Genomic DNA, 14,672 nt, shown 5'->3' on the forward strand with positions numbered 1-14,672 from the left:
GGCGCGAATTTAGTTGGAAGTACACCGACTCTATCGATCGGATCGTGTTGTATCGATCGCCCCCACCATGACGATAAGGGTGTTTACTTTTATTATTAACACGCTTCGAGGTGAACTTTTAGAACTTGTAAAAATAAGAAATTGTTAGTCTGAGCATTTTTACATTAAATAAAATCATAAAATAGAAAATATGATTCCAAAAAATAGAACTGTTTTACGCTTTTTAGAAAGTTATTTCAACGGAAGGAAACTTTCTTCGTGCGCATGGCACTTCGGGAGGTTTTAAATTTGAATAACAATAGAACTAATACATGCAGACATGAATCATTCACATACTGGCAAAGCGTCCCATAGCAACGAGCCATCCAATCGTCTGACAACCAATGCTGACAATGGTCATGCTATAGTCCACAACCTTTTATATCCACTGCGAAACAGTGCAACTAGACAGCGAGGTATGTACCACAATCTGTTTAGAATTTTTATAGACTAGGTCCGTACAGTCGTGGAATGTTACCTAAGAAGTGAAGTCCATCATATTTTCAACATTTACAGATTAATCTGTGCTTTAGTTTCTGTTTTACAAGCTTAATTCTTGCAGGTGGAAGGTAGGGTATAGTTGAGTTGGAACACATGCTATAGATATTTGTTACAAACTCCATGTAAGAAGGTAAACGTCGCTGTCGACCTTTAATTCATTGAGTAGCGGGAGTGTCTACTTCTCTTTTAGATTTTGTCACTGGTAAGCAATGAGATGTCTTTGCACAGGACATTGAAATACAATGTGATATCTCCGTGGTAATATGTGTATGTATGCACTCTATACCGTCCATCATGGCCGGTCCTTCTCATTGCACCTGCTATTAACACCGTGTCCATTTCCATGTTTCTTTATGTACAGGTAATTAATCATACAGACCCAGTAGTAATAGCTACAGGTGTGAATAAGTAACGACATTGGAAAGTTGTTACTTTGTCTTCATTTTTAAGATCCTATCCTCCAAGTAAGTGGCTCTTATTATTATCATCATTTCACTAATATAGAAGTATGAACACATTGGTCGATGGATACATACTAAACATAGTTATATTTTGACGTGGTTAGTATATACCATTAGATTATTTGAGATTTTACTGTTTTACATCATTGAATATTTGCTTCTATGATGGGGTGCTCGCCCAGACCATATTCAGACTGAGTATTTGTAATATTGTCAAGTTAAAGCAGTTAGTCAACATAGACTTACTAACAAGGGGTAACTAAAAACAAAGACACCAAAACAGTGCTAATTGAATTCATAACGAAATTCAACACTAACATTATATCCAAGACTAGAAAATCGTGGATTTTTTTTGGTTAAAAAAGTCTTCGATTTGAGATTGGGAGAATTATGGTGTCGACTACGGAGGTTTGATCAACACAGTGCGATTCCTGTGTTGCACAGTAGCGATAGTAAGGGAAAGGTAGGCTTAGACCAGACTGGATTCATTTATTCAATGGGCATTCTCACACCTAATATAGTATAGTAAAGAGATTGTGTGTGTATACATGAATTGTGTTCATTCCAGTGTTCGCCTGAAGGTGTCAATTTCACAACGGTCAAGTTCAAACCGCAAATATAGTGTGATAAATTATCAGTATCACGCCTCCATTTGCCGGTAGTGCGATCAGAGTATTCGGTGAAAAGTATTGTTTTGATCAGTGCGTGTAGAATGGCTATTGTGTGTATCTTTATATACTGTCTTGGTCTTGGACAACACAACGACATGAACACATTGTAGGGTGGTTTTATAAGCACTAAAGTCGTCAGGTATATACAACCTTTCGACCTATTGAACCCTCACGTCGTATGAAATTAACATGGGATGAAGCAATGGAATACTGGTATAGTACACCTCCATAATAGACACAATATGCACTTTTAATCTTTCTACTGAAATTTATTATAAAATCAATTTCTTGTCATTCATTCCTTTCATATAAACATATTTATGTGTTTAGTCCATAAAGACGTACTTAAAACGAATTGATTGTGTCGTTATCAGCGACAGTCCAATAATGTTTGCTAACTTGGTTGATATGGTACATGATCCCCTGGGGATTCACCCTATACAGTCACAGTAATCATACCGTTTTGTGCGATATGACATTGTGGGTTGTTTTCATGACAACTCAGGTCGTTGCATATGCCTTGAAATAGACAAGTCTGTCAGCTATGACAATATAAACACTTCGGTTAGTGTGTCGTAATCCTGTATGACGACGGCATAATATAACACAATAAACACGATATAGGCCTTTCAGTACGAACAGAAAACATATCCAACAATGCACACGGCTTACTGTCAAGTAGATTGCTATGGCGGGAATTTACAGCGTGTTAGGAAGGGGCGTAATTTCCAATCATATTTGAGTTTGACATCGACCTTTGGTCGTGATATATACCTATTATCACGTGATAAGAACCAAGGAATATATGGCCATGATGATTTAAAATATTCTGTGTTGTTACAGTCCACTGTCGAGACGCCGGGGTGAGTTTTTTGTACTACATTGCTTGTATATAAAACGTTAGGTTATATATTCTAGCCAGCACATTCGTCTTTGGAGAAGCCCAGCTTGAACACAAATGTTAGCATTTGTTTGCTGTTGCTGAGTCCAATGTTTGTTCTGTCTTTGATGATAAAAGCCAACGGGTTTGCGTGAATTGTTTTTTGGTTGTCATTATATAATCCCACGGCGTTCTTGCGTTTCTATCGCTGTGCCAAAACTTATGAATAAACCACACTCACTTCCCAGATAGACGCTAAAAAGAGCCACGACTTTAAAATGCTAAACATATTAAATAAAATATCATAAGAGCCTTTTAAATTTGAGACAGTCGGTTGGGATTACCATCACACAATAATACCTTCATTGTTGAACACAAATAGCCTCAGCAACAGTAAAAGTATAATAGCAAGGTTTTAAAATTTCAACACGAAATATTTGAATAATTAATTATGAAAACGCAAAGCATTTGTTATGCTTGTCACAGCTATGAAGAATTAATGTTGGCTTTGAGTATCTGGTTGCCAAGGAAACCGTACAACATTACTATACATTGACAGGTATAAGGTAAAACGGGTAAGGCCAACTCAAATAATTGTATCACTCTTGGCTATAAAATTCTACTTTTTGGTTTTGGTTGCTAAAGTTCAACGGCGCCCGATCTTTAGGTGTCGGGGTGGTCTCAATTTTTTTACAGTCGATTGCTTATACGATAGTTCGATCTTGCTTACTTCCACTCAGAGTAGATGACAAACGATATGTGCAGTCAACGTCATATTAGCTAAAGTACACTTGTTCGATCGAATACACAGCAAAGATGGGGCGGGGTGGGGTTGGGAGCATCTCCAAGACCAACCAGACATCGCGTTTGTTTGTTGTGATCCCAAATGGATTAGTATATTCACGTGATGGCAGACCCGTCCTACTGTCACCATCATATTTATAATTGATAATTTCATAATTCATAACTTATAATTCCGTAACGTAGATGCAAACATAACGCTTACGTACGGAGAACACCGATGAACACTATACACAGCACAAAAATGTACGATATGTGATGTTATTTGATAGTAGACAGTCAGTCACGACGTACAAGCAATAATTGTACATTGTTTGGGTTCTAAACCCGTGTTGTGACATGATTGTAGACAAGATTTTAACTATACTAGATACGAATAATACGTAATAGATTGAGAATAGCCGAGATACCTGTAAATCACTCCACAAAATGTGTAGTCTTTATAGTATGTGGATTAAAATCACTGGGCTTGTGTTATACTTTATATTACAAATCAGTATTGGTATGTACTATCTGTAGACCTCGATACTGCGTACATTACAGCTATTGGTATGTACTATCTCTAGACCTCGATACTACGTACATTACAACTATTGGTATGTACTATCTGTAGACCTCGATACTACGTACATTACAACTATTGGTATGTACTATCTGTAGACCTCGATACTACGTACATTACAACTATTGGTATGTACTATCTGTAGACCTCGATACTACGTACATTACAACTATTGGTATGTACTATCTCTAGACCTCGATACTACGTACATTACAACTATTGGTATGTACTATCTGTAGACCTCGATACTACGTACATTACAACTATTGGTATGTACTATCTGTAGACCTCGATACTACGTACATTACAACTATTGGTATGTACTATCTCTAGACCTCGATACTACGTACATTACAACTATTGGTATGTACTATCTGTAGACCTCGATACTACGTAAAATACAACTATTAGTAGGTGATATAACTATTTCAGACCATTTAGGCTGTAGTACTATGTATATAGTTAATATAATGTACGTATATCTCATTTCTTTTTACAATCACTGGAAAGAAAAAAATGTAAAAATCCAATCTGTATGGATTCCAGGAAAAACGAAGTGTACGTATATCTTGGAACATACATTAAATTTTATAGGTTGTTACATAATCAATAAGTTTCCAAATCACGACTGTTTTGTTTGCATCTTTGTAATGTATTTCAATTGCTATACAAGGACTGGCCTTAAATACAATGAAATTATAGAAAAAAAAACCTTGTAAATTACCAATAATATACCACGATGTCTTCATTGTAACAGAATAATAAATAAACAAATAAACAAACAAATCTATAATTAGATAAACAAATACATAATACGTAACAAGACATGTAGTGGAAATATCAAGATTAAAAGATTTTGTAAAACTTATCGTCACTATAGTTACTAAAAACAACATTTTGAAATCAAGTCAAACAAAGATTCGTCTTCTATAAGTCTATCAAAACATGAAGTGTGTCAACACAATAACCTATAGAAAGACAAGACTCTTCATTCAAAATAATTTAACTGGAAAATATGTATTAAGAAAACTAAAATACGTCGATATTTACATGTATGTGCGCTGTTTCACACTGCAGAAAAAGAGGTCAGCGCGCCCGTTACCATGGTATCAATAATGTGCCTAGAAACGACGCGAAAAGGAAATTCTACATCAGGTGGTAAATTTCGAAGTTCATACGTCGGTACTCATCAAAGGACACACGTCTGCAGAATGACATTACGTAGTATAGGTGTAATGGACAATGAAATCAATTCAACCTGTCAATTGCTGTCCACCATGACGACCTGGAAAAGTGACATGATACATTCCAAAAGCAACTTCGTATTGTTGTGCAGTACATAGGCATTAGTTGTTACATTTTGTACTTTTATATTTTTGAGTTGTAAGCATACACGATGAAAGGAAACCTTTACATGTACGTGTGGAGTGGAGACTGTTCATGAAGTTTGATTCATGGGGTGTGATTTTTGTTCAAAGAGGAGAGGAGAGAGAGAGAGAGAGAGAGAGAGAGAGAGAGAGAGAGAGAGAGAGAGAGAGAGAGAGAGAGAGAGAGAGAGAGAGAGAGAGAGAGAGAGAGAGAGAGAGAGAGAGAGAGAGAGAGAGAGACAGAGAGAGAGACAGAGAGAGAGACAGAGAGAGAGAGAGAGAGAGAGCGATGGTGTGCATGTCAGTGTTAAGACTGATGCATATCAAAACCACTGTATATTAATCACATTGTATAGTGGAAATGAGAGACAGGTGTCAGCATATTTTTCTTGCATGCGTTGTCATGGAAACAGTGATATCTTCAATAAGATTGATAAACTAATACATGTACATGTATGTTACGACCTCTAGTCCTTGTATTACTGTCTAAATACTAGTGTATAAGACGGTGACGTCAGGGTACGTAATAGAATTCACTCCTTATGTCCAAACACACAAATAATAAATCTACATAATGCTATGGATTTTTCAATAAGTCACAAAGTTTTAAAACAATCGAATCACTGCCATAATACAAGACGCAAAAACAACACTCGAAGCGATGATAAATTTGCATGCCCTGAAGACCAACTTTTATTATAACTTTTATGCGAGAGCAAAACAAGTTAATTTTGGGTCTCGGATCTCGACAATGAGTTTTCCACAGAAAATTTCAGAACTCGAGAATGAAAATACTGGTATCATTTAAAGTTTACACTATCATTTCACAATTATAATTTATCATCACACGATTTTCACAAGTGTGTTATTTCTAATTGGTGTTTTAAACGGACATTGTTAATGTGTATATCGGGTAATATAACGTCAATGTGGTATTTGATATGTGTCAATTCTAATATCATAATTTGAAATTCAGTGAATCGTGACAATTTTGACAGCAGAGGAAATTAACTCTATTTCTGTCTAGTGCACCTACTACACAGGTGTAAGTCGAGGTCCATCGTACTGTACATGTAAATACAGGACGTTGACCTGAAATCATGAAAATAGAACACGCACAATCATATCAAGTTAAAAATGAAATTTTAGGCATACATGGATATGTAATTCACACGTTTTCATATAATTTTACCAAACGTGTTAGTTTATGAACACGTTAAAGTCAGACGCATTTATCAAATTTAATATTTCCATTATGAAATCATTATCGTATTCGTGTCGGGTTGATTTGAAAACATTTGTGTACATATTTTGTCTCGGTATTCTGTAAGAAAGGAACAAAGCTAGTTTCATAACTTTCAATACCTTTTTATACTTTACTAGTCTAGTTCCTCACGACCGTGTTCAGATTTTACACTACATTATCTTCACACGTTGTGTAAAATCGGAACACGATCGTCAGGAATGAGACTAATATTTTACTAAACGACATAGTACTATACGGGATCGTCGCAAACGAAGACACAATAGAATGGTTGATAATCAGTCATATATCCTGTATCGCTTTTATATACTCTCATTTTACATGTCACTTGAAAAATAATTATATCGATTGTCGTGAAACCAGTGTATTTTCAATGTTTGCTGTGTGACACATCTATTCAAAGATAACATTTTCTAACACTAACGTCTTTGAATGATTTTACTATCTTTCGTCGTCATGGTTACATGTAATTGTTACTGTGCTGTTGATATTGAACTTGTGGTACACTTGATCGCAGACATCTGAGTTTGATATTTAACAGTGTTTATAATGTTTTGCGCTGGTCTATTCTAGACCATCCAGGAAAGCAACACGCCTTCTAAGTTCTATTCAGTTCTTCACTCACAACGCGTTGGTTGCATTGCGGTTTGTTCAGCCATGTTTATTTCTTTGTGTATTTTTATTTCTATTGCTATGTATATGTATGTTTCACATCATGACCCGTGTACTGTATAATACCCTGCCATGCCTGGATGGTTTACAAGATTTTTGGTTTCAGTCTTTACTTGTATTGTATTCATGTCAATATAAATTTCCCACAAATAACGCCCACCAACACGTCCACGTAAATCATTAAATGTCCCCTTCTCTGACGTTCTTTGGTTTGAATTTCGTTTTACACGAACACCTTGGCATGTTGATGACAGCACTGTGACTATAGTACGAAATGTGAGCTAGTTTATTTCTCTAATATTGTAAATTACAATCCATAGAATGACTGAAAAAGTTTTTACAAATATTCAAAACTTTCTTTAATTTTCATTTTCATTTACATATTTTTTCTAAAACGTGAAAATCAACAAAAATTAAAGTAAGCAAACAAACATGCTACGAGCGTCTAATTTCAGGGACAACACCTCAACAAATTTGGCTGTATTCCGATTCGACTACATTGTTAAATGTTAGACCTTGAGAGTTGATTAGTATGCAAAGCATGAATGTAACTCAGTTAGTGACACAATAGAACAATTGCCTATGGTTCAGTTACCAGGTCTTACGTAAATTACACAAATCCCCAGTCTTTGAAATGTACACGTTGTCCCTTTATTCGTCATTTTAACTTACATACGTAAGCAGCTTGAAGATACGCTCCAATTCACTCTGTTCAACTCATTAAGGTGTACATTCATTCCATGGTACATTCACCCCATGGTACATTCATTGAAATGATGAGTAGTACGAATTGATAGAATTTGGTGATGACGTGTTAATTACAAGAAACAATCGTACACTACATCCAAACAGGAAATGATTTTTTTAGAAAGAGGTTCATAACATTTAGTTAGTTTGTTTTGTTGACGTAAACAACTGGACTATAAACTTGTACAATATCTGAAACGACTGAAGTGTCATGGCATGGAACTGTGTTTGTATTCACAATGAAATGGACTTGGTGTGAGTGTAGACCACTACAGACAATAACGTGTCTTTGAGAAAGGAGCATCACTGTCAAATGATGTTAATACATTGGTGGATCGGAGGGTCTATGGTGCATTTTATAAAGACTGTTCGATTTCAAATCTTCATAAAACACCAACCCAGACAACAATTGATACCTCAGAGTCAATGACAAATTAGTTTGCAGGACGAAATGTTGTTGTTGCCATGGTTACATAATAAATAATAACCCTTCATGTAATAAGAATATAATGAGACCTTTCGACAATTTATGAGTCAATATGTAAATGAATAAACATTAAACATACAATTATTGATTGGTATATGATAGTTAATTTCATTTGAACTATCATTGTTATCATCATCCCCTCATCATCACCTTTATTGTTATAATTTAATAGTAACATCAATAATGATGACCTTTACCACCACCACCACCACCACCACCACCATCATCATCATCATCATTATCATCATCGCCACCACCACTGCCTTATACAATTCACATATTCTGCTGCTGCCGCCACCACCACTATCACCACTACCACTACTCCCTCCCCACCACCACCACCACCACCAACAACAACAACAACAACAACAACAACAACAACATCAACAACGACAGTGCAATCACAACAAAACTCTAAGAATTCAACAACTTTTTGGAAGAGGAATATGTGACTAAATATAAATAATATTCAGTAGATGAAGCTCAGGGTGGGGGTGGGGGGTGGGGTGGGGTGTTGGTTTAAATTATCAATGCCATTTCAAGGCAACCATGTGTCTAGCAATTAAAGATATTAGATGTAATTTATTCCATTAAAAGTGTCTACATAATACTGTAATACAATTAATTAGGCTACAAGTAATTTCACTAATATAATGAATTGTGGTTCATTTTAATACAGTGTTAGATGGACAAACTGAGCTATGATGTCAATCCATTCATTGTATTTCAGTACAAATTCTAGTATTTTTTTCATTTGATATCATCTACATAATAAAATACTATATACATGGTTCAAACTAGATTCCTAAAAGGTAACATTAATAGCTACTATCAAATACTGTGTAAGGCTGGAAATTTTCACCAAAGACTTATTTTTGCTAAGTTTGCTGGAGAACAAAAATGCAAAAATAAGTAGTGACTGAAATACCTTCGTGTACATGAACACAGTGTACCAGTCTGGTAGTTAGTAAAAATAAGTAGTGACTGAAATACCTTCCTGTACATGAACACAATGCACCAGTCTGGTAGTTAGTAAAAATAAGTAGTGACTAAAATGCCTTCTTGTACATGAACACAATATACCAGTCTGGTAATTAGTTTAGTAAAAATTAATCTTTGAGAACTAGATGAAGTCTGGAAAATTGCAAAATTTTGTAGTAGTGAAAATATCTAGGTTTTGAGTATTTGTGTTAGAATTGTATCCGTTATCGTGTATGTATAGTTTCCTATATATTTCTACATTACATACAATTGTATTTCAAATATACTAGACTAAACTGTATTTCTACCGTGATGTACATGTACAGGCACACACAAAACATTGTGAAACTGACATTACAAGTTTACTAATACCTAGCAACCAAGGATTAGATAGACCACATTATAACTTTACTGCTTTCAAGTTTACAGTGTCAATTTCATAGCACACAATGAAGAAATGGACAACATCAAGTCATGTGTGGACATTACCTGCGGTGTATGTAGCATAGCTTGATGTCTCCATAGTAACAATGGCGGCCATGACAGTTCATGTGTGACTGAGTGAACTGTGAAATGTACACACAATGTTTTGTTTATTTCAACAGAAATGTATACTTCTTTGTTTGACCTGTAATCAACACACTATATTTACTCTGCAACATTGCTTGTTTTTTCTCTGAAAACTTATAAATGGTGGACAAAAGGAAGGAGTTTTTGCCATGACCTATATAACTGTTGACCTTACTTACCTTTGTGTCAACATTTAAGAATGCCCCAGTACAAAATAATATTGATTTCTAAATCAATACAGTCAACTCATAGCTGATATGATATGCATTCTATATCTAGCACGATTGTCTGCAATAATTGATGATTCAAAACTCTTAATTCACAAAATCATAAATTTGATGATAAATCAAAGTGTTTACTTTGATGTCTGGACTGTGAACTTCACCATTGGTTTTGTGTGTGTGTGGGCTGGTATTAAATATTGACATTGAGACCGTGGACCTGGTAGTTAAGATTTGCATGGTAACCCAGGTATATAGGTATTTGTGCACATACTTAAAATACACACAATTATTGTGAAATACAGAGTCTAAAGTAGACTTATGAATATATAGTTTAAGTTAGTTTGTTTTTGGGGTTTAGAAACTGCTATAAAGTGTTTGTCCTTGGGTGTAGAAATTAACATTAAGTGTTTGTCCTGGGGTTTAGAAACTGCTATAAAGTGTTTGTCCTAAGTATTATATTTACCAATAAATCAGACCCAAGTTTCATGAGTTAAACTCCAACATCATCGACTATTCTCTAGTTTCACCGTAGACCCTCCACCAACGTTGGTCTATGGTTTCACACAACATCTATAATGCAAAATTAGATATTATAAACTTAGCCTATTGTGGATTTTGTAAAATATTGATGATAATAAAAATTCTAATATATAAAGCTGCTCTAGTATTCTGATAAACCAGAGCTGATAATTGTTCTATGACACTGTCAAACAGTGCATGTCTTGGATGGTTCTGTAAAATTAGAGGGTGGTTTTAATTACCATGATGTGCTCTACCTGCAACTGATTAAGTATTTTTTGGACAATTCTTTTTTATTTACTTTTTAGTACATATGACTAACAATAGACTGTAAGACACGTCTTGTTGTTCAGCCCTATCCTAGCAGACTTGTCGTGAAGTGATAGCAGATATAGTCTAGTTCCTATACAGTATTGTTACCATTTACACCTCCACTCACAGTCTAGTTCCTATACAGTATTGTTACCATTTACACCTCCACTCACAGTCTAGTTCCTATAACGTATTGTTACCATTTACACCTCCACTCACAGTCTAGTTCCTATACAGTATTGTTACCATTTACACCTCCACTCACAGTCTAGTTCCTATACAGTATCGTTACCATTTACACCTCCACTCACAGTCTAGTTCCTATACCGTATTGTTACCATTTACACCTCCACTCACAGTCTAGTTCCTATACAGTATTGTTACCATTTACACCTCCACTCACAGTCTAGTTCCTATACAGTATCGTTACCATTTACACCTCCACTCACAGTCTAGTTCCTATACCGTATTGTTACCATTTACACCTCCACTCACAGTCTAGTTCCTATACAGTATTGTTACCATTTACACCTCCACTCACTAGTCTAGTTCCTATACAGTATCGTTACCATTTACACCTCCACTCACAGTCTAGTTCCTATACCGTATCATTACCATTTACACCTCCACTCACATGGTTTAGTTAGAGACTACATTGGCATCCAGACTATAGCTGATAGTATATGCCATGACACTTTAGTGTTGATGTTACACATCATGTGGTCTGAATCATCTAAGGATGTGGTGTACCAGTATACCATATACAAAAACATAAACAGGAAAACTAAACGGTGTGTGTTTATATGATCATGCTGGTATTTCCTTACATATAACTTACCCTTACTCTTGTAATAGGATAAATTAACGAAAATGTACAGTAAACCTGGAAAATTTCACGAAAGATTTATTTTGTTATTTAGCTGGAGAGCAAAAACAAAAATAAGTAGTGACAATATACAATGTACCAGTCTGGTGTTTAGTAAAAATTGGTCTTTGAGAACTAGTGGAAGACTGTAAAATCACAAAATTTTCCAGGAGTGAAAACATCTCATGTTTATAGTATATGGTCATAGAATACTATCAACTACCTTAAACTTAGTAATAAGTTTATTTTGTATTTTTTGTTTGCTCAGAAACAGTGGCTAAAATTTTACACATTTTGTATTAACTTGTCATACAATTATGATATTATGAACAATGACTTGCAATACTTCAATGGCATCTTCAGAGAAAACTAAAATTTGACTTTTTTTTTAATAATATAATTTTTTTGGATGTCAGTTTTTTTTACTTATGTAGTCAACTTATTTTTGTTTTCCCCCTCAGATTTTTTATAGGAAATGCCAGTGGAAACATTTATTCCATCAAATCAACCCCTCCTGGTGAGGGGTACGATGGGGGTCATCCCAGAGCACAACACAAGAACTCATCTCTTACCCACAACAAGGAAAGATTTTGCAGGATCCCGTCCGGCAACTCAAGCCAGTGCAAGGTTTGGTCAAATGAGTCAAAGTGCCTTCTTTGCCAGACACAACCCACATCCAGCTAGAGTCAGACATATCAAAGGTAAGTATCCCATAATGCAACATAACATGAAAACACAAACGTGTTGTCCCCTTAGGTCACTTGTATTTTCCTTGGCTGAACGAAGAGAAATATATTTGAGAATAAGATCTAATTATAAGATCACAACTAAGAACAAACTAGGATGTGAGGATAAAGTAGAAACAGGATCAATGTAATCAATGACATGTTATACAAATATACAATATTGAACAATAAGTTAGTAAATGCTATGTCATCACCCCTGACCTTTCACCTTTAACCTCAACTAAGCTTACTAGGGGGTGGGGGGGGGCGCTACATTCCCCTGGAACTATGATAATACTGAATCCTTGTGAGGGGTAACCTTATCACAGATATTATGGGGAGGAGGGGGGGGGGGGTGTGATAAGAAGGGGTGGGTGAGCGAACTCTCTGGTCTAGTGTATAAAATGGGAATGATTTATAATGAACAAATGATGCCTGAAGCATCAGTTGCTAGTCAACAAGTACACTTTGATAAACTCTAAATAAACACATTTAGACAGACTGTTAGACTACAGACATAGATATAGGTAAATGAGATACCTGTATTAAGATACACTTAATGTTTTCAGTATTGTTTAAATATGAAATATGGCTATTAATATTAGTCTGGATATCAATGTGGTTTCTAACTAAACCACTTTTAGTCAAAGTCCCTCAATCAGCACAAAAAGTTGTTCATCCAATCAGTGAATCCCAACTGCTATAGTGACGTAAACAGTGTATAAGTAACATACTGAGCTGAGGAATATACCATATTTGGAATTGCCCCAATAAACACTAACTTTATGAGGGACTGTGTTATTGGTTAGAATTTTGTGATTGATTAACAAAGACATGATGTTAATGACTGTGTGTGTGGCTGTGGATGAAGTTTAAAAATCCATGCATCTCAGGACTTCTGGAGTAACGACTTTGACTAGACTGTGAGTGGAGGTGTAAATGGTAATGATACCGTATAGGAACTAGACTATGTGAGTGGAGGTGTAAATGGTAATGATACTGTATAGGAACTAGACTATGTGAGTGAAGGTGTAAATGGTAAAGATACCGTATAGGAACTAGACTATGTGAGTGGAGGTATAAATGGTAATGATACTGTATAGGAACTAGACTATGTGAGTGAAGGTGTAAATGGTAAAGATACCGTATAGGAACTAGACTATGTGAGTGAAGGTGTAAATGGTAAAGATACCGTATAGGAACTAGACTATTGATATATACATGTTAATCATATACCATTAAAATAAATTTACAATCAGGGGCAAAAGGGCAACTTCTTGAAAATGCCAACTAATGTGTGAAACTAATCAGAAAGCCATGTTTATAGTAATTTATTGCTGATTAAATTCAAATATTGACACTTCCATTTAAAGTATTAATATAAATATTCATATTTCATATTACTTTAAAATTAGCTTCTCATAAAGTTGATATAAAAATACTAAATTTACAATGTTTCAAATAGTATTGTATGAAAGCATGTTAGTGCCATCTACAAAAGCCAAAAAATATATATATATCTCGACGCACGACTTGTTATCTCGTGCACACAAGATATTATCAAATGCTAAAACAAAAATTCTCGATATAATAAAAAAAAAATTTGGAAAACTAAAAGTTATCTCGTGCACACAAGATTTTTTTTTGCCACGTAGATGGCACTAATGGTTTTCATAGTATTGTCATACAGAAACTAATTAAAAGATTAAAAATATTGTCAAAAGAGTGAAGGGGGGAGGGGGAGGGGTTTGTTGTCTGAATTCTTACACAAAGCTTTGTTAAACTTTAAGAGTATGATAAATACACCGTGTTACTAACTACATTTGGCTGTATTCCAAGTGTGTATACATATTACTTGGATAAAAACCTCAGTAGACAATAGTCGTTTCATAGGCTACTACAAACTAATTGTTATCTGAGACCAACCTGACTTGTTAGTCATTTAGAATAGGTGTATTCAGATTAATCTAGAAATGACAAGAATCTCTAAGTAATGTCAGCATAGGTTACTCTTCATAAAGAGG

General features: G+C 35.1%; 1 protein-coding gene across 2 annotated transcripts in view; it reads left to right on the forward strand.

The window, feature by feature from the left end:
* The first annotated feature begins 351 nt into the window (after positions 1-351).
* The window catches only part of LOC144452018 (protein TBATA-like), a 33,092-nt gene continuing 18,771 nt past the window's right edge, over positions 352-14,672 (forward strand). For both annotated transcript variants that reach the window (XM_078143011.1, XM_078143012.1), the window contains exons 1-3: positions 352-455; positions 902-1,004; positions 12,385-12,624. In XM_078143011.1, the coding sequence (XP_077999137.1) occupies positions 12,399-12,624 (226 nt within the window). In that variant the 5' untranslated portion in view covers positions 352-455; positions 902-1,004; positions 12,385-12,398. The remainder of the gene's footprint in view (positions 456-901; positions 1,005-12,384; positions 12,625-14,672) is intronic.

Source organism: Glandiceps talaboti, chromosome 22 (genome assembly GCF_964340395.1).
Source record: "Glandiceps talaboti chromosome 22, keGlaTala1.1, whole genome shotgun sequence".
In the NCBI taxonomy this organism is placed as follows: domain Eukaryota; kingdom Metazoa; phylum Hemichordata; class Enteropneusta; family Spengelidae; genus Glandiceps; species Glandiceps talaboti.